The sequence below is a fragment of the Myripristis murdjan genome, chromosome 8, assembly GCF_902150065.1.
Source record: "Myripristis murdjan chromosome 8, fMyrMur1.1, whole genome shotgun sequence".
NCBI classification, from domain to species: Eukaryota; Metazoa; Chordata; class Actinopteri; order Holocentriformes; family Holocentridae; genus Myripristis; species Myripristis murdjan.
This window is the reverse complement of record NC_043987.1, coordinates 24,637,649-24,658,437: the sequence shown is the minus strand read 5'-3', so window position 1 is coordinate 24,658,437 and position 20,789 is coordinate 24,637,649. Positions and strand designations below refer to the sequence as shown.

General features: G+C 41.3%; 2 protein-coding genes across 5 annotated transcripts; one reads left to right on the top strand and one right to left on the bottom strand.

Moving 5' to 3' along the window:
* Positions 1–341: 341 nt before the first annotated feature.
* On the bottom strand, positions 342–9,402 carry dnajc7 (DnaJ (Hsp40) homolog, subfamily C, member 7). Of its 2 annotated transcripts, none has more exons than XM_030056994.1 (14): positions 9,253–9,402; positions 8,360–8,448; positions 8,087–8,211; positions 7,774–7,887; positions 7,384–7,458; positions 7,162–7,280; positions 4,666–4,819; positions 4,255–4,419; positions 3,661–3,752; positions 3,413–3,486; positions 3,041–3,187; positions 2,191–2,343; positions 1,918–1,989; positions 342–1,798 (listed from the first exon to the last, which is right to left on the bottom strand). In XM_030056994.1, exons 1-14 carry the CDS (start codon positions 9,369–9,371, stop codon positions 1,761–1,763), a joined length of 1,536 nt encoding a protein of 511 aa, XP_029912854.1. In that variant the 5' UTR covers positions 9,372–9,402; the 3' UTR covers positions 342–1,760. The 2 variants fall into 2 exon arrangements, with proteins under 2 accessions (XP_029912854.1, XP_029912855.1); XM_030056995.1 differs by having other exon boundaries at positions 1,927–1,989.
* A 9-nt stretch (positions 9,403–9,411) lies between these two features.
* Positions 9,412–14,716, top strand: nkiras2 (NFKB inhibitor interacting Ras-like 2). 3 transcript variants are annotated; one of them, XM_030057041.1, is made up of 4 exons: positions 9,412–9,448; positions 9,840–9,962; positions 11,915–12,156; positions 12,826–14,716. In XM_030057041.1, the coding sequence occupies exons 2-4, from the start codon at positions 9,869–9,871 to the stop codon at positions 13,066–13,068; spliced, it is 579 nt and encodes a 192-aa protein (XP_029912901.1). In that variant the 5' UTR covers positions 9,412–9,448; positions 9,840–9,868; the 3' UTR covers positions 13,069–14,716. The 3 variants fall into 3 exon arrangements, with proteins under 3 accessions (XP_029912901.1, XP_029912903.1, XP_029912902.1); XM_030057043.1 differs by having other exon boundaries at positions 9,421–9,440; XM_030057042.1 differs by lacking the exon at positions 9,412–9,448 and adding an exon at positions 9,470–9,735.
* The last annotated feature ends 6,073 nt before the right edge of the window (positions 14,717–20,789 follow it).

Here is a 20,789-nt window from a genome sequence, read left to right as displayed (position 1 = left end):
CTGCACTGGGGAAACAGCGCCCTCGTGCGTAATGTCCACATGTACATCCTATCTCATCACACATTTATAATATGATGTGGGTTTTATTTTGTATGCCCTATTTGACATTTATACACTTTGTATTTAAATGTACTTGCTATGGATCCTTTTGAGAGTCTGACATAAAGTTTGAATTGAACTGAAATATCTCCTTAATTACACCTCACAAGAAAAACATCAGACATTGGCTCCCAGTGCCATGCGGTTCCTGCAGCATATGGTTATTTCACCAAAATATAAAGTATTCATTATGGCAACATTATATGCTGGTTTCGTCTGCTGGAATAAAAGACTGGAAATGATTTAGGGGAAACCCAGAGGAGGCCAACTTTATTTACACGGCTGGTAACTTTCCACAGTTAGGAGGACTGTTGTTTCACCTTAAAAGCAAAATCTATCAGAGCAAAGATGAGGACGCCTTCCTTTCTTCATGAAGTGCACCAAGTGAGCAACACACTCCAAACTCACAGTTTGGAAGTAATTGCCATTGTTATTTTGCAATATTAGGCCTTCATCATCATATAGGGGCACTGTACGGTAGCCATCAAAAATCCCAAAAGGGACAGCAACACATTCTCACACAATAAAAAACAGTCAGCATTCTTCAACATTAGTATATTTCAAATGCAACTGCATCACAGTCAAAGAACACATCCAGCATATTCAATGCCTGTCATTTTATGATGTGGAACAAGCAAATCCTTTCCTGAGTTTGGGCCAGAGGGATGCTCAGAATTGGTGCCCTTTTCAATCTTTAATGGAACAGAAGAGCATCCTCATCTTCTACTGATGGCTCTATCAGACAGCAAATTTACAATAAATATACATATCAAAATAAAAAAAAAAAAACGGAAAAATTGTCAACTATTGTCACAAATCAACACTTTACATTCCAGTAAAATGTACAATGCAGCAATCAGTGAATGGCAACGTCAAACATAAAACCTGTGGTGAGGGAGATAATAACAAGAGGGTGACGGTGCTGGCGTAAACCAGCCAGCGAAGCGATTCTCACTGCCATCGCCATACTGTGCTTCGGGTTCACTGTTTGTATAGGTCTAGGCTCCAACTTTTGTAGAAAAAAAAGGCTCAACTTTAACTGCTCCTTTTGGCCTTTGAGTAAGAGGCAGTTTTCAGTGCGAATTTGGGGTGACCAACTGTCTTTGTCTGACAGATGCTCTGGCAACACAATTTACCTTTACTGAGGATGCCTGCGTTTCCTACCTTTAGAATTCATGGAGCAAGTTATTAACGTTCATGCAGACAATACCCCTTCAGCAAGTGGAGGCGAGCTGGATAATAGCTTTCTCGATGCTCAGTTATGTCTCAAGAGTTTCCCCTGGGTGTCACTTCCTGCATGGATCCCTAAAAAGCTCGGACACGATAGCTGCAATTTCTCTTTTCTCAGAAATCCCGGGAATTTTGGACCAATGTTGCTAGCCATTACTGACTTTCAAGTTTTGTTTCTTTCTGGGAGAAGAAAACCAAGCACAAAACCAGTAATGCTATCAGCTTAGTCTGAGCCCTCTTGCTATCCTTGCTATATGGGCATTACTCATTTGCTGCATGATGTGATTGGGTAGCATTCATTCAGTCAATGGCATAGACAAGAGTCTGACCTGCAAACAGTCAGATATGTTAAATAAGGGTGGTGGGCTGGGGGTTTTGACATTGTTGAATAGTCCTGATGTGGCAACTGTTGAAGTAGATGAATCCTCCAATTAACCAAACTGGAAGAAGAAATTTCCTGGTCCAGATGCTGAAATAAACAACATACAAGTAAATAAGTGACATACATTTACAGTATTCTCAATATTTTAATGCCATTTCAAGTGAGAAAGGTACTAAAGTTTCAGTAACAGTTTTGTGTGTACATACATGAATTACCTTCAAAACTAAATCCCCCTGGGCCTCCAAAGAATGCCTTAAAAATGTTGTTGGCATCAAAATCTGGTGGAGACACAAAACAATTCAAGATGAACAACCAGGTAGCATTTTCTCATCATGTAATTGAAAAATGTTCATTCTGAAAGGTATGTTGTTAGCTTATATGTAACCTGATGACTGCCCCTCTCTCTGGGTAAGCTGTACTGAGCAATGAACCTGTTCACCCTGAAGCCCTCCCACCCCACGGTCCGCCCCGCTGCTGACCTCCCATGTTCATGCCGTCGTCCTCCAGATCCTGACCGCTGTCATAGCGAGACTTCTTCTTTGGGTCTGAGAGCACAGAGAAAGCCTCGCCCACCTCCTTAAACTTCTTCTCCTCTTCCTTCTGCACCTCAGCGCTGGCTCCACTATGACGGTCTACGGAGAAAATAAAAGTCATTTGGACCGAAGGACGACAGAATACTGTGTTATACTGTGTAAAACCCTTTTCACACAGATGGAAAAAACAGACATCATAAAACCGGCTTACTGGTCGCTTTGAGTTTTGTGTCAAAGGATCAGAACAAGATTTTTCAGACCGGTAACAAGCTGCCTTCCGACCAAATTATGAAGCCAGCTCAAGGACAGATTGCAACTATCCTACGCCATACGTTATGACATGTTATTTTTCTATATGATGAAAATAACCTATTTGAACCTGCCATACACTATCACATACATTTACTTAACTCATGCAGGTGTACTCTTAATAGACTGTTGTTATGTTTTAAGCAGATGTTCCCATGTAACTTATTAGTTGTCCTCTCTTGTTATTAATAATCATCATTTCAAATTGTTGTACACAACTGATTTCTTTGGCATTGGCACCTGTGGCTTCAGTGCCACTTAACCTTGAACATGCTGAGAGGAGCCACTCGAATTAATAGACTAACCAAACTGATGGCCTGCTAAAGGCAGTGAGTGAGGTTTTGAAATGAGCAATGCTGCGTTTCCAGTAACACCTTTTTACAAGCTTTTCTGTCTCATAAGGGCTTATGTTTTATGGCAAGACCTCTCGTGTCATTTTAAAATATTTATTGATGGTTAGAGGGAAACTTTATGTTCTTTCAGGCACCTGGATGGTGCATAAGGGCCCGTTTGCGGTACGCCTTCTTGATCTCGTCCTCTGTGGCGTTCTTGTCCACCCCGAGCACCTTGTAGTAATCTTTCCGCTTGCTTTTCTTCAACTCAAGCTGAGCGTTCTTCAGGAGCTGCTTGTGCTCTGGGGATCGGAGAAAAAGACAGACCAGGGTAGCAAGCAGTAAGCGGAGCAACATCATTAGCAAGGCAGCAGGTGGCAAAACACTACGTTTGAGACCCTCACACAATAACCCCTATTAATACACAGTGCAGTAAGCCACTGTTTATTAATAGTTATGAGACACCAGTGTACAATTTACAGTACAGAAAAGCAGCGTGAGAGGCTGCACTGCAGTCAGATCCTAACCTTTTGTCTTCTCTGTCTGGTAAACCTTCTCATAGTCCCGGACCGCCTCTTCATACTGCTCTGTGTCCATATAGCTGCAGCACAGTATACACACAAATCTCTCATTTTTGCCCAGTTTTAACAGTGAAATGAAGATGCAGACAGTGACAATCACAGTAGCAACGTCTTCTACCTTTCTACATTTAAAAACCAAACAAATTACAACCATTGCCCTGTACTGATAGCAAAGTTAGAATTCCTGAACATACCACTGTGCTCTCCGTAAATAGGCCTTGATGTAGGTCTCATCCAGCTTAATTGCCTTTGTGCAGTCTTCAATGGCCTGCTCTAGTTTTTTCAGCTTTCAAAGAAAAAAAAAGGGGATTGAGAGAGTTTGCAAAGAGAAGACACAGGGAGAGATGCTGGCCTATTTTAATAGGTCAGAGACAGGAAAGTTATATGTGCAACCTGGCAAAGATACAGTATTTGGACTAAAAATACACATCATAAGAGGGACAGAGGATGCTTAGTGCTTATCTATAAATTGGAATATCTTAAAAAAAAGGGAGTGTGTTTGAGTGTGTCGATGCTACAGGCCAGCTATTCACTCAGGACCAACACTCTACATTTGGTCAAATCAGTCTGTTCCAGTGTGTGTGTATGTATCTTTGGTCAAGGATTTACGGAGGATGCCGACGGTAATTTTCCATCTGCAGTGTAAGCTGCTGAGGCAACACACTGCTCTGAAAATCAATTACGCCTGTTCTGACAACCCCCCGCCACCCCCAAACAAAACAACCTGTCAGATGCAAACACAACTCAAAAGAAATGCTGGTGCTGTTTTTCCTGTGGTTGTTGCTCACCTTGGATCCAACAGTGCCCCTATTACAGTACAGCTTGGCATTAGTCTTGATGTTGTTAGGGTCTATTGTCAGTGCCTCAGAGTAGAGTTCATAGGCTGCCTCATAGTTTCCCTCCTTGAAAGCTTTGTTCCCCTCCTCCTTCTTGGCTTTGAGTGCTTTGGCATTCTGGGAAGAAAAGATACAGGAAGCAGTACTCAGGACAAGCTCTGCAGGGCAACTTAGACACAAAATAAATGAAAGAAACCCACACTTTATTATTTTTTGCGGTGAGTGCCCCTTTCAAAGAAGTGAAAAACTACCTTTTACAACCTAAAAGTAATGGCTGTGCTCACAGCAATTTGCCCACAAATAAAACCAGAAAGATCGTTATACGGATTTGGCAAACTATAGTTAATGTGATGAGTCACTCACTCTGCATGCAAGCCGAGCCTTTTCATGATCAGGAGCCATACGCAGAGCCTGAACAAAGAACTGGACAGCCTTGTCAATGCAGTCTTCATAGTACAGACAGAGACCACGCACGTACAGGGCATCGCCATTAGTGCAGTCCATTCGCAGAATATCGCTGAAAAAGGAGCAAATGAACAACTCTGTGCTAAAAGAAATTATAACTTTGAAATAAAAACATAGAAATCATAGAGGTGATAAGGCTGTTTATTTCATTGTATTGAAGAATGCTGTTTTAGTTTGCAGATGAACACTGGCTCCGTCTCCATCTGGCATTAAAATCTGTCTTTGCTGATCCAATCACAAGTGGACAGCTGTCAGTCTGTCCATTCACACCTGGCATTAGAAAGCGTCTCCAAATGTGTCTCGCTTGCTCACTTGTGATTGGATCTCAGATCCTCGCTCTATATGCAAATAGCCATATATCATTTCAGAGAGAGAGAGAGAGCGATTGTCAAATGCACAGTAAAACAGACTGTTACACTGTACAGAGAAACTCTTACTTTGATAGTTCTCCTTCCACACAAAAAATACAAAAGTAAAAAAGTAAAAATAAAACGGCATTTAATATAAGGGGACATCCTTGCTCACTCCAGCCTTATTTTAATGTGCAGCCAATCGCTTAAGACACATTCTACATAAGTAAGTTATTACGGGCTCAACTTGATCACGTTCAGGTTCAGATTATTTAATTATTCCAGAGAGGGTCTCCTGAGGTGGATCGCCCAACTTGAACCTGATGTTCAACTTTAATGTTCAGCTGGGTGGGGACTCTACCACTGTCATGGCTCTGATGGGTCAGAAATTACAGATGAGATCAGAAATCAGAAAAAGCGATGTCTGGCTGGATGATGTCAGGCGAGTGGGCGGTCCTTAAACCGTCCCAGGCCACCTCCGAATATGGCCTGAGTGTTCGGATCTCAGGACGCATTGAGAACACATTGGTGTTGTTCAAACCTGTACTTAAAGGTGTCAGCTTGTGATCGGATAACGCAGGACGGATGTTAATGCCAGGTGGGAACAGGGCCGCTGTGGCAGCACTGATTCCCTGCAATGATGAGGCAGCTTGTAGAAATATCATCACTGCCCAGGTGGAGTAGTGTGGCGATAAGCATGTAATTAGACATCTCCATCACAGAATGAGAGCACCAGGATTATCAATGGTCATGCCACAGAAAGGGCGGATAGCTTCAAATTCTCAAAATGACTTGCTGAAAAGGTGGGCAAGCTCCACAAGTATCCTGAAGAAAGCCTGCCAGAGACGTTTCTGTTTGAAGCCAACTTAAAAAGTCAGGGGTTTCAAATTAATGGATGTGTCACTTTTACAGAGCTGTGCTTGAAATTACCATGTGGCAAATATAAAACTAGTGAGAAACATAAACAGGCTCGATGCTGCCAGTATGGCTTTTAAAGTCACTGGATGTGAGTTCCAAGCCCCAACACCCTTGCATTCCCCCCCCCCCCCCCCCCACCCCCCCCCCACCCCCACCCACCCACCCACCCACCCAAAAAAAAGGAAGTCTCTAACTGATCTTCTACTTCAGAAAAAGACTAAGATGTGTCAAGTTGGAAAATCAAACTAACACTGAGCCAAAACCAGGGTTCCCACAGCTACTGCAAAGTTAAATTTAATTTAAAAGACAAATGCTATCACAATTTGCAACTGTTTTTAGACAAATAATCATTTCTTCAATTAAGCATTTCAGTTAAGCATAAAGTACTGTAAATTTGGATCACTGCTGAGGTAAGTTTGAGGTGGGAATAATCATATTCCCACCTAAAACTACTATTATCATTATTATTAACAACATGATTCTATCAGCTATTTGTTAGTACATATGTGTCCTTTAGTTGATACTGTAATAAATCTACCCATATTTTTCCATGGAAACTGTGACAGGTTAAGTATAAGGATTTTCTTGGATTTTTCTCTGCTGATAATTATGACAGGTAAGTACAAAGTGAGTTGGGTTAATCTGGAAAAGCTTCCCAACAGGTAAGTGTAGCAGGTCAGAATAAAAGCAGCATTAGGGTTGGAGGATTTAGTTTTATAACACGAGAAATGTTGACTCTGATGGGGAAAAAGTTGGGTTTAAACACAGAAACAAATATGGATGAAATTAATGCAGATAAAATGTTTCTGTTAAAATAATAATAAGACCTCACAAATTCAAATTTAAGACTATTTAACAACTTTTAAGGCCTACAGTCACTCTGCAGTCAGCATCCCCAACATCTCACCAATCGTCAAGGCTAAGCAGAAACATGATTACTTAAATTTTTACGATGTGTTCCACTTGTTTCAATGCACTTATCATTTTTTGGTATATTATAATTAGAACTGTACGAGGTTCATATGCCATACGTATATGCTGGTTTGAGCCTGAAATTTGGAGAATTCTGGTTAATACGGCAATAAATAACTGCATCTTCAAATATCATTTAACTCTGTCCTGTTACCTGGCGACAGTCTGGGCCTCAGGGTAGCGTCCCAGCAGGGCTAAGCACTCTGCCTTCAGTATCTTGAACCTGTGACAGGCTGAGGCCGACTCCAAAGCACGGTCCATGCAGAAGACAACCTAAGAACACAAACAACACACTCACTGTCTCTGCTCCTAGACGTGACTCACTGCGACCGCTGACAAATGAGTTACATAACACCGTAACCAATGAATAACTTACCATTCTAAAGTCGCGCTTTTCAAATCCGATCTCAGCCATCTTCTCATACTCTAGGATAGATTCTGCGTTCTTCACCTGAAAATGCAATTTGAGGTATTCAGTGAAAATGTGAAAGGACCTCTAGCAGTCAGATCACTGCGTGGCTTAACAGCTGCCACTGCTTGGTCAAATCACAGCAAATCAAACAGCGGTGCTTCCTCTGAATGACTTGAAACTTGCCCCCTGGCCTGCCCATTGGGAATTAACAGTGACTCCAGATAATCTCCTGCTAAACCGCTCAGTATTAGACTTTTCCACTCAATTTGCACTAGCTGGGCGAAAGCAAAACTAATAGTGGATAATCACCTAGAACTCGTCAGATCATTCTCTGTGTGATGGAGGCTAACTCACCTCCTGCTGGGCCTGGCTGTTGTCGGGCTCCAGCTCCAGAACCCTCTGGAAACAGCGGCTGGCTGCCATTGCGTTGCCGAGGGACAGGTGGCACTTCCCCTCTCGTAGATGTCCCTATGGGCAAAAGATTAACAGTTCATGTTCTGGAGTGACAGCATTCCTTATTAATCTGTCCAAAATGTGTCTTAGCTGTGCATTCCTATTAGCTGAGGAGGATAATGTGTGCATAAAAAACAAACTCAAACCGATGGCCAATCCCTCATTCCTTCCTGTCATATAAAAGAGGGCTTCAGCTTGTTTCCCCATGACCTACCTTCATGAAAGTGTCATCTAATCGCACCGCCTGCTGGGCATCCTCCAAAGCCTCTCTGTACCGACACAACATCATTAGCGTGGCCGCCCTGTTGCCATAGTAACTGGGATTCTTAGGGCACATGTCTGTGGGGACAAAAAAAAAAAAAAAAATCAACAAAATATTGATATCCACTCACAACCAATCAAAATCCAAAGTTTGTTATCCACCCAATATGGTAATCAGCATTGCCTACTTGACAAATAAAAATTATATCTGATAAAAAATAATTACCTATGGCCTTGGTGTAGTAATTGTATGCTTCAGAGTAATCCTTCTTGATGTAGTATGCATTGCCTTGTTCTTTGAAGCCCTCTGCTTCCCTGGATAAAAAAGAAAGTGGAGGCAAATACATTGTTTAGATGCAAATTCAGTTTTCAAGAGTGCGAAGGGCACCATCGTTAAATAGGTCATGTCACTCTTAGTGGATTTTACAGACAATGTTGCCCCTGTAGCTCTTGTCTTTGGACTCAAAGAAACATGCACACTGTGAGGGCACCGGGTCACGGTCTTATTCATAATTATGAACACAGAAGCGCCTGTCTAGGAATAAGCATGGAAGCTGGTGCGGTGGGATCCCTTTTGCAGAGCTTGTCTGGCCAGAATTAGCTCAACCACCGCAGCAGGGCAGAAAGTGCCTACTCCAATCAAAACACGTGGATACTGTACGCCACTCAAAGCAGAGAGAGGGAGAGGAGAGCCAGGAACATATGACACCATGCTGTGGGCAACTGTCACTGCTTTTTTTGGAAGCCTTTCATGTTCTACATCACGACCAAACGCTGTGAGTGAATGGTGGCACTCGCAAGCCAGCTAGTGCACCTCGCTGGGTGTATCACAGTGACATTAACACAAAAAAATCAGTTCACTCCATCCGATCAGGTATCACTAGGAAACTCGGCAGATCGCTAAACATCATAATGCAGGCAATGCAGGACAGGAGCTGAGTGGTGGTGGGGGGGTCAAGCTAACGGTAGCTCGCTAAATATAGCTAACAGTTAGTATAGCTCTCATGGTGCGACAAGAAAATCAACCCGGCTAGGACTTGTGAGCTCACTGACAGCGGCGGCCTCTGCTGTCACACGGTCGGTTGTATTTTTATCGATAACAACATTGCGTTTCCGTACCTCTCCAATTCCTCGTCACTGAGGAATTCCATGTCAGGGTCCATGTTCACATCATCACAGTCCACCGTCGCCATTTTGCCGATGCTGGGGAGGGGCGTGGCCACTGTCGTTGTTGGCATGGTGGCCCCGCCCCCCTCCGAAACACTGCAGTCGTTACGCACAACTGTAAACAGGAAGTAGTTTGTCAGGTGAGAAGGTAAGAGGTTAGCTGGAAAGTCAGTTGTGTTTTCCTCAAAATAGAGCCTTAAGGCGCAAATGCTCGTTAAAAACGACACTGCGGGGTGTTTTTTAAGGCGCGGGAGTTGTAAAATTATTCAGTGAAGATCACATAACGTTAGCCTGTTGTTAGCCGTTTGGTGTCGTGTCTTTCCCAAGGCTAATGCTAAGCTAATGCTAATGTAGCTCGTCACTAGAGGCAGCACAAATTTGGGCATGATTTGATCAGCAAGCTAGTCATTAGTAGTGCAGCATACATGTGCAATGGTATGTAACGTTAACTTAGCAGAAATGTCTTACGTAGAGTGTATGCAACTCTTTATCCCTCATTGAAAATGAATTGAAAGATGTGGACCGTCTGTGGTTGGCAGACTTCCTGACTGGAGGGTGAGGAGTGAGGATGGGGAAGAGCTGCAAAGTGGTGGTGTGTGGCCTGGCGGCTGTGGGCAAAACTGCTGTCCTGGAGCAACTACTGTATGCCAATCATGTTGCAGGTAGGCCATTTATCACATAATGTCTGGAATTGCATTTATCATGTCTTTATATTTAACAGTCAAAGCTTTAGTAGCTGGAATAACAATTGAAGAATAAAATAATATTCAAATAATATTTCAGGTTATTCTGATACATAATCAACTTATTCCAAAAGCAGGGAATAGGAGAACAAAGTCTCTCACTTGTGTTGTATGGATTTATATGATAGATTTGTTCTTTTTTCCACTATTATGTAACTTATGCCACTATATATAGTATGACACAGTTCATTGGCAGGTGACTGTTCTCTGTGTTGACACTTTGGCACAGTTTTACTCTGTCAAAACCTCAGCCGCTCTGCATGTTTTTTCAGGTAATGAGTACAACTCAGTATAATTCAGTAGCACACATTTCCTCACTAGTGCCATGTGACTATTCATTTTGGCAGGGAAACATTACACTCTTCAATCTGCTCAACTTACTCACAGACTGTTTTCAGAATTTATTCCAGATCACTTCCCAAATCCGTAATTACAACACAAGCTCAGCCAATAATCTCCATCCCGCTTTCATTGGGGCAACCCCTTCCTAATTTTCTATTAGGGTCTTGAGGACGGCTCTGTTGGAGGCACTTACCAGTTCACACTAGAAATTTCAGCAATCTAAACTCATTTAAGAAGCTAACTGTACTTTTCTTTTTGGACCAATTAAGCAATGCAACATCATAACCAGTCTCACTGTTTTAATATATTCACTGTGCTTGTAATGTAGTCATCTTTGCAGTAACACCTTAGTTATTAGAATTTCCTTAGATTTTTCATTTTGTTTGTATTAACTTCTATGTTGTATGCCTTATTTGAGGAGGGCCACCCTACAAACCTTTATGGCATTTTTTTTTATTTGGCTCCTCCTGCACATGTCTTTTTCTTATTGTTATCTCTACCCATTCTCTACATTCTGCATGTATTATATATACTTTTTGTATTATGCATTTTCTTAAAAAAATAGTATTGTCATGTGCAATAATGATAAATTTAAACATAAACAAAACACTGACCAAATTTGCAAAGTTGTCCGCTGGGAATAAGGTCACCTGTGAAAGGCAGTGTACCGCAATGTAGAAATATGGCATATTAAATTCTTAGTGTAGTGATAGACCTTTCACAGCACAAGTTAGAGATTCTGTGCAATAAATAGTAAATAGAGTAAACAGTGAGAATCTGTGTCCAAAGACATAATATATACTGCTGTGTTTGGCACATTTCTGGAAATATACAAAGCGAGCATGCTGAGTGCTTTTGATAGCGTAACACTGCACCAGATATTGCATTTCTGTATGGAAAGCGGCCAGGTTATTACCAACATACTCACCTTAGTGACACAAGCCATGATTACCTCCTCTGTGAATAATGAATACAAAACAGGTTTTATGTGTAGCTGTTCAAGCTGTTCCTGTTTATAGTATAACTAATGTGCATCTGTCTGGATGAAATCACGCTATATGCTTTCAGTCACATTTCCACGTTTTATTAATCCATCCTCTATGGGGTGGTGCATCAGTAGGATATCACAGATTAAACGATGAACAAACCCCTCATACATTTTTGGCTCTAAGGTAAAGTAGTATGTCTTCAGTAGTTGAAAAGCTGAGCTGCCACACTGTATGTCATGAGTATCATTTAAATAGCACAGTTGATTTAACACATTTAATATGTCACATGTCACATGAAAATATTGAGGCCGTAAATATTGTTGTGGGTCTGTATCCAGAGTGAAACATGTTTGAAAGCGGTGAAAGTTTTTTTTGCATAATGAAATCCAAATGCGTTTGTTATCTTACTAATTCTAAGATGTCTGGGTGACTCTAGCTTGAAGTCACTGTTTTGAGTACACATGCAATCCTCTGATACCCGTACAGTACATCACACAATACAAAATAGTCCTATTCTTTGCTTTATTTGTCCCCTGTTAGGATCTGAGCCCATGGAGACCTTAGAGGATATTTACATCGGCTCCATAGAAACCGACCGTGGCACACGAGAGCAGGTGCGCTTCTACGACACTCGGGGACTTCGTGACGGGATGGAATTCCCCCGACATTACTACTCTTTTGCCGATGGCTTTGTACTTGTTTACAGCATCGACAGTAAAGAATCCTTCAAGCGAATGGAGGCACTCAAGAAGGACATTGACCGTCACAGAGATAAGAAAGAGGTGAGCAACAAACAAGACTGGTGCAAAAATAATTACCGTAAAGGCTTGAACGTGCTTGCTCAACAGCTCCTGTTCCAAAAATACAATTCAGCCACAAGCACTTTTAGTTAAGTGATTGACTTAATCATAAATTGTACTTTATGTAAAAGACATATTACAACACAGATTTCATGAATTTTTTTCTGGTGCCAGCATAAAATTTTAAAACTCAACTGCTAGTGTTTGTTGTGCTAATTGCTAATAAAAGCATGAATAGATCAGAGAAAATCATGGAAAATGTAATTGTGCAGAACATCCCACATTAAAACTGAGGCATTCTAAATTTAATATTAACCATTAACCATGTTTGTCCTCAAAGAGGGATGTCGGTCAATTTAAGACAAGCTCCAGATTTCACAAGTTGATGACATATGATGACAGATTTGAATTATTAATTCTGTGGTTTCTGGCTTTTGGGGGATATTGTAAATGCTCACAGATTTTGATTGGGAAGTCCTAGACCGTCAGAGTAACACGTATTCATTCTCAATTTGGATATTATTTTGCTTTAATGGAGAGCAGAGTACTTCTTGACTTCCAAACATGTACAGTAAGCCGATGTTATAGTACGTTGTAGACAAATTTGAGACTAGACCGATGTAAGGTTGATGCTGCACTGCTTATCCGCAGGTCACCATCGTGGTGCTGGGGAACAAGCTGGACAAGCAGGACGAGAGGAGAGTGGAGTCTAACGTGGCGCAGAACTGGGCTAAGACTGAGAAGGTGCGCCTGTGGGAGGTGTCGGTGGTGGATCGACGCACCCTAATCGAGCCCTTCGTCTACCTAGCCAGCAAAATGACCCAGCCGCAGAGCAAGTCCACTTTCCCCCTCAGCCGTAACAAGAACAAGGGGAGCGGCTCTGTGGACAGCTGAACGACGAGACAAGTTTGTCAGGATCAGGAGGGAAGCAAAAAGGGAGAACAGGGGTGTTGAAGGGAACTTGATTTTGAAGAAAAGTCAAGGTGTTCGGATATTGTAGAGGGTGAGTGAGTTAGGAGAAGGAGGAGAAGCTACAGTGAGATAAAGCAATGCAGGATCTTTGTATGGCCATTCATATACAGTGAGTACCATAAATATTTCAATAGCATCATGTTCTGTTTTACTCTTTAAAAATGACTGAGCAAAAAGTGCAGATCTCTGTGTAGCAATGATAATAATAAAAAAGGTAGCCATATCTAATGTGATATATAAGAACTACAGGGTGTTTTTCTGCACATCACCTTCTGATTTGCAGTGGACAGAATTATATAGTATTCATCCAAATTATTTTGCAAAACATTTTACCTTTTCTCCAGCAAAGTTGGAGATTTAGCCGGGAGGTTGCCCTACATACAGTACCCTTGCTTACAGCACATAATATATAGGACGTAACTGCACCAGTTCAGCTACAGATAAGCACTGCTGTAGCTTCAGGAATAATTGCTTGAAAGTGAGTGTTTTAGCGTCTTCACTGGTGACGTTAGCAGGAGGAATCGGCTCGAAGAAAGGGCCAATCCACCTCACTCTGTCAGTCCTCTTGAAGACAGCATACTCCCTCCACTCTAAGTGGCCGGCCCTGTGGATTGAATTGCAGTTTTCTCATTTATGGTCTGCTGCTCTGACCACAAGGCTGCCACCACCTTTTTGGCACTAAAATCAGGATGACTGTATATATAATAAAGGGGGGCGCTCAAATCTCAAACGGCTGATATTTTGCAATCGGTATTATAATCTCTAACTCCAACAAGTGCTCTTGGTGCTCACTGCATATAAAATATTTCCACGCATTTGTAACTGCATGTATACACAGACTGAATCAGGAATGGAGGCACTAAATATGAACCGATTGTGGTTGGAGAGCCTTTGGGATGATGTACATATGCAGTTTATTGATGTGAAGATTTACTACTGATATTTTCTCTGCTGGGATTCAGTGAATGTTTTCGAATGAATGATTGACATTCCTTAAACTTCAAGAAAACCCATTCCTTTTTTTTTGTTGTTGTTGTATTTCAACGTATTTGCCAGAAACACATACTGCCTTCTGTACAGGCTGTAGGATTTTTAATAGAAAGACATAAAGATTGGTTTTCTAATGAAAGACTATCATAACATCATTTCTTCAAGTGAGAAGGATTTCTTGAGGCTCAGGTGCTACTCTTCTTATTTTTCAGCTATGACTTAAGGCTGTAGAGCACAGCATGTTATTTCAAGTGACTCATTATATTAGCAATGACAGTGCAGCTGTGAAGCAAAAAAGATTTGCACCAGTCCATATTAGATGATCACTGAAACACTCAGCTTTATTAAGGTGTGATGTCAGTTCAGATTTGTGCGGTGTTTCGTGTTTGTTTTTGTCTAAAAAGGGTAAAATGCATACATTGGCATTGTTTTGTGAGGTCCGTGCCAGTGTCATATCAAACACTATGTTCAGTTTTTTGCTCTCTTGTTGCAGTTACATATTAATATCAATTGAAATATGTGCACTTGATGTTTGTTTGCATGTTTTGTAAACAAATTAAAAGATTTTTTTCTGTGCCTAGCTGTTAGTCATGGTTGTGGTGTGATTCATGAATTAATTAAATTTAATGCAGTTGGTTGCGTCAGGGAAATGATTCTGCATCCATCATTGCTCAGCCGTCATAACAGCATGTCCTGAGTAGCTTACGGACTACACGTCCACAGAGGAGCTTACGCATGCATTTCAGACGGTAGAAATTAAACAACACTGATCATAATTTACATTGTCGTTTGTTTCATGGCCAGCAGATGTCTCTGCTTTCCCAGTGTGACTGTCAGGATGCTCTCACAGTATCAGTCCACCAAGCCATAATTACATGCTGTCTCTGAGGAATGACAATTATTTTGGAAGGCAGTCTTGTAGCCAACAACAGTTGCCATTGTTCAAACTGAGGTACAGAATTTAATTTCCCTTGAGTTGAGTTTTAAGGGAATAACCTGTGTCCACGCTCAATAACTTTGGCTTGACATTATCTAGTAGCTGAAACAATAAGGTCAGATAGATTCAAAAGTTCACCATTGCAGTGCCTTTTCAGAAATAACAGTTCATTTATAGGTTACATTATGGACATGGCCAATAACAAGAGCTTAAAATTCTGAGGGAAAACCACATACATACACATAATATAATCTTATTCTAAACCACAGGTCTACTCCGTCAAACTCCACTCATTTTAAACTTCAAGGTTACAGTCCCTTGACTTCCATGTATTTTTATTTATTTATTTATTTATTTTACAGCATAGACATTACTTTACCTCTTTCTTTCTTCTCTTTCCATCCTGTATGATTAACATGGCTGCTGCTGAGCCTTACTTTAGAGATGTACAGATTGCATTTTATTCAAGGCAACCAGGACTACCTAGTATTAGCTGCAGTTTGCTTCGGTGGAAAATTATTCCAAAAAATCCAAATTGAAAAAGGACAGAGTTTCAACGGTCTGGTCCAATGGGGGCCTTGGCTATAAGAAATAAATACAAAAAAGGAAAAAATTTAAATGAGCAATGACTGTATAGATAATAGGATATCTTGAATACACAGGTGACGGTTGTGTCAAGATGAACAAAAACTCAGCAGTAGTGGGTGAGAAGTCCTCGTCGTGGATCTAAATGGGATGCCGGCGCTGTGCAGGCCGGCACACCTCACACGGTCAAACATGGGTCTTACAGTTTATTCTGATTGCTTAGGCACCGTCTTTGAAACTACAGGCTACTTATGCAAAACTCTACACACTAACAACAAAACCTTGCACCAAACCAACAAAACATTCTACATCTCTTTCAAAACTCTTTAAAAAACTTGTGTTTTTGCACTAATACACGACACACATCATCATTTGAACAAGAAGCACGAAGCATGAAGCACCAACTTCACACTGATAGTAAAAATAAGAAGCACTTGTACCTTTTTCTTTTTCTGTATTCAGGGCAGCAGTTTGCAATAAAGTTTTGTCGTACACGTAGTGAACACACACACACACACACACACACACAGGTATCAAAATGTGTCAGACATGGATGTGTATTCCAAACATAAGACACTATCAGTATCAATGTTCTACTGTAACTCTCCTCAAACAACAAAAGCACTGAAAAAGAAAACAAAAACATTTGTGCTAGACAAAAAGAACAGAAAAATTGCGGTAAATCTTGCACTCTTTGTGGGTCTCGCCATAAGACTTCATTTTAGTACTTCATCTCCTGGTCCTCTTCCTCGTCCTCTTCCTCTTCTAGTTTTCACCCCTCTTCCTCTCTGTCCAATATTGGCCTTCACTGAAGTCCAAACCAAATGTTTACCTGTTGTCCATTTACAGTGATCAAGCTCTGATTTTTAAGTGAACTCATTATTGATGTAAAAGTGTTTTCACCTGTGTCAGGGCAGAAAAGCAGTTGACAAAAGCATGCACCGATGCAGAGAGCAGTGTGTTATAAAATTACAAACTGTGTAAAGTGCAAAGCAGAGAGCGTGCATTCAGTTTGACACACTTTGTAAATGCATCAGCTACAAGTGTTCATGGTTTCAGAGACAGTGCTTCAAGAATCATTAATAGTGTTTTAGCCTTCAGAAAAAAATTGTAATATGAAAAATAACCATCAGCAGATACATCGTGTATAGTGAATGAACTGATCTTTGCTTGTTGGTGTATAAAAATCTCATATCTACACCACTTAGGATAAAAGTGGCTGGCAATTATGAAATCTAATTATGTTATGTAATTATAATGTAATTGTATGCCTACAGCATAAAAGGAAGATAGGGTTGTTCAACTAGAAAAATACAAAGTTAAACAAATATAAAATTTAAAATGTGTGTTATTTGAAACATTCATGTTTTATTTACCTTCACAATGCTGCTGCCTGATTTTTGCATCATTTCCAGTATCAGTATCGATGACAACCGAGATACACTGACAAGATGTATTCGCTGCGATAACAAATAAGTGATGTATTTATTAGTTTCCTCTGTATGTGCTCTTATGGCTCGTTTTTGGTCATTTGGGAGGACAGGCCTTTTATGTCCTGTAAAACAGAAACACCAGTGTTTTATGTAATGGGTATTCTGTTGTACAAAAATATTCAAATGCAGATGAACAAATAAAATACACATTTTTCAAAGCAGTTTAAAAATTTAAAAGGAGACCAGATAGCAAAGTAAGTTGTCAACTGTCATGCATTAAGCTTTAGCTTAAAAGCTTTAGCTCCAAATCATCATGGTCAGCGAGCATGGTGACTACTGATTACCTTCAAAAGGCAAATTGCAAAGCACTCTAAAATTGAAATGTTCGTGTCAAACAGATTCAGAGCAGATGCCGTCCCTCTGTGCCAGTAACAGGCTGATTAGTGTGAGCGGCAGGGTGCACGATCCGCTGGCTACTTGTTCACCTCTCTGACAGAAAAAAAAAAACATGAAAAGTCATTTTTTAAACACCAAATGTCACATTTCAGGAACCCATGATGGCTGATTCATTATCCTCCATGTTTTACAGTTTACCTATTGCTGTTTTTGCATTGATTTAGCTCCATGTTGCCATTTTGGGGTGTTGGCAAGATTATTTATCAATAACCAACTGCTGCAAAAGCATTGTTTGAAAGACTTTTTGAGTGGTAGTGCAAATGGTCTCAAGGTCAGAGGTGTTTAGGCAGAGGAAACGATCTGCTAGTTCACATGAACTCGTTGACTGGAAAGGTTAATGCAAGCTAATGAGAAAACCTCAAGTGGAACATTTATGAAATGATATTGCACTCACCTTAGTTTCCCCTCAAGGCGCCATTGTGCAGCCTCATTTCAATCATGTTCCTTCTAATGACTCGCATGCAGCCGCAGCACCCTTGCTGCCTCGCACAAAATGGCTCAGTTATTGTATCACACGCTCAAGATTATGGACAGTACACCGCGGTGCTCATTTCATGTGTCTGAACATTAGGCCAGAGTTCAGACGGTGAAGAAGAGAGCTGCGCTTTGTACATTGTCAATACATTTCTTCTGTCAAAGTTCACCAAAGCCATTTTACAGTATGTAATGGCTCTGTGGCTACAACAATGACCTCCAGCACAAAAAAACAAAAGTGATTCTCGAAAACCTGACAAGAATGCGTGAAATACACACTCTGAGCATGCCACACCGAGGGATAGATTTGTCACTTGCTGGTGTGACGCATGAACCCTCTTCCATTAGGCTGTACTAACCACAGAAAGAGAAATTTCCCCTTTCTTGTCACAGTCGCAGGGCAACAAGGCAATGCCCTTGTGTCTCTACCCATATTACTCTTTTATTGCCGCAGTGAAACCACAACAGCCTGTCTCACGATTGCAGTTTAGCGTCCAGCTCTCCCACAGGACACATCAAATAAATACGATTTTATCCCCCTTTTTTTTTACAGTGGAGATGATAGACTTCAACTCTGGCAGCTGCTGTATTGACCCCCTTTTCACAGCCTTCCCTCCCAGCACAGCCTCACCACCATGAAGCTTGGGATTCACAAGTTTGGATATAAACAATTCCACACAACACTGAGCGCGCGCTATATAATGCCACCGCCACTTTTGTACCGAATCGGTATCTGGCTCTCTCTGTGGGCTGGAAATATCACCTGCCCTCAAGCTGTCCGTTATGTCAAATGTTAGTTATCTTGCCGTCTTGCCTGCAAGCATCCGAGGCGGATCATTTGGCCTGAAAGCAGAGGGTGATTCAATCTGGGATAAGTCAAGCTTAAGGCACACTGAACCGTGGGAAAATGAGATCTAGTTATTGCTTATAGAACTCATTAAACCATGCAGTAGTTTTTTTTTTGTATGTGAATGTGTGTGTGTGTGTGTGTGTGTGTGTGTGTGTGTGTGTGTGTGTGTATCTTTGGAGCATGTTGAAAGGGTTTGACACCTTTGACATTACGCAGGGGGGACATGTTGACACGTGTCTCCCTCCAGTCAATAGGCACACACTTTAATCCCAGCACTAAATAAAGACACTGTGAGCTGAAGAACTAATCGATTTATTTCACCGCTCAACTTGTTCCTCTGTGTCTTCCTCCCATCCTTTTTTTTTTTTGCTTTTTCCATCCTGAAATATAACCCTCACAACATTTATACAGATAGAGGAATAATCCCACTACAGCAATATTTTATGAAAATATCTTTTTCCACCTTACATTTATCATGTTACATCATAAAAGCCATGATAGTAAAATGTACAGTAAATATTAAAGGAAAGGTGTCACCAAAAAAAAAAAAAAAAAAAAAAAAAAAAAAACTGGCCATGACCCTTTATAGAGTGTATTTTCATATACATCATCATACATCTGTTGTGAAGCTCCATTTGAACAGAAGTGGCCACAGATTCTGATATGAAGGGTATATATATGTGCATGCACATGGCACACACTCTCTCTCTCTCTCTCTCTCTCGCACACACACACACTCACACACACAGACTGAAGCCATGTTTATGTGCGTTGACACCGAGTGGAAGAGGGAGCTGTGGCTGGCCACCACAACAGGAGATAAGGGTGTCACTCCATCCATCTAAAGCAGTCAGATAAAGTATTGGATCAATACAGTGGATACACCAGTGTCATGGCTTAGCCAAGGTCATCATGTCCCTCTGCCATTCCACTGGCTTTAGTCAGTGCTTAGGTTCCCATGGGTTTCCTTTGATTGGCACCGCAGGAGGTGTTGTACTTGATATTGTGCTTATCTACTGTTCCCACAAAGGAAGGGGCTGGCATGAGGGCCTAGGGTGCAGAGGACAACAGCATTAACCACGTATCGTCTGACAGGGAAGGGCTCACCTTCAAATTAACAAGGACATGGACACTGGAGAGAAAAGACAGCGCTAACTGAGCAAAGGACATGATTATAGGGTGGGATAGAGAAAAGCACCAAATGCTAGGGTGTCAAAATTCATCATCAGACAAACAGTCCAGAGACAGATGCTCCTCTGCGCGGTGTCAGCGTGCCGGAGGTTGCCGGCTGGCTTCGGGGATGACAGGGATACGGGCGGCGTTGGCTTTGGAAACACTGTACAGATTGGCACAACACGTAGAAGATGTTGAGTACAGCAGTCAGCTGCACTGTTCCATAATCCAGTGGGATTCGAGCATTGTTCAGTGTTTAATCTTACTGCAGGAGCTGGAGCCACTCCAGAGTATGATGCAGTGGCCATCTGTGGAGAATAATCTGAAGATAAAGGAGATTAGCCCGTCTCCAAACCACATCAGCTACTCAAGTGTATTATTGTATCGTTTCTCTCAGCGCCAATGATGCAGCACTGCTCACACGGGGCCTCTTTAACTTATTTCCATCCTCTTTCGTCATTATGTGCTGGCAAAACACCAAACCTGCAATCACTGGTTGTTTCTTCAAATAAGCAGGAAATAAGGACCCCTGGGTTGCCAGGAGAGCAGATGTGATGTGAGGCTGTTACACACTGTCACCGAACCCAAAACTCCTCAAGAACAGATAAAATTCCAGTTCTGAGCCACTTTTATTATTTCAGCAGTTAAGATGGCAGTGGGATATGTTCAGCAGTGAGTATTTGATCAATAGATAGTATTTCAAATGGCACTGATTTCCTCTTTCAAGGCTCTTCACTTCCTCTGA

What these genes read in the sequence shown, in the direction of transcription:
- dnajc7 (XM_030056994.1), bottom strand. Translation starts at nt 9,371, where the DNA reads ATGCCAACAACGACAGTGGCCACGCCCCTCCCCAGCATCGGCAAAATG. An exon ending in GAGGCCCAGACTGTCGCCAG is followed by an intron (nt 4,820 to 7,161) that starts GTAACAGGACAG and finishes CTCCTTTTTCAG; the next exon opens with CGATATTCTGCGAATGGACT. An exon ending in CGACGGCATGAACATGGGAG is followed by an intron (nt 1,990 to 2,190) that starts GTCAGCAGCGGG and finishes TGTCTCCACCAG; the next exon opens with ATTTTGATGCCAACAACATT.
- nkiras2 (XM_030057041.1), top strand. Translation starts at nt 9,869, where the DNA reads ATGGGGAAGAGCTGCAAAGTGGTGGTGTGTGGCCTGGCGGCTGTGGGC. An exon ending in GTATGCCAATCATGTTGCAG is followed by an intron (nt 9,963 to 11,914) that starts GTAGGCCATTTA and finishes GTCCCCTGTTAG; the next exon opens with GATCTGAGCCCATGGAGACC. An exon ending in GTCACAGAGATAAGAAAGAG is followed by an intron (nt 12,157 to 12,825) that starts GTGAGCAACAAA and finishes GCTTATCCGCAG; the next exon opens with GTCACCATCGTGGTGCTGGG.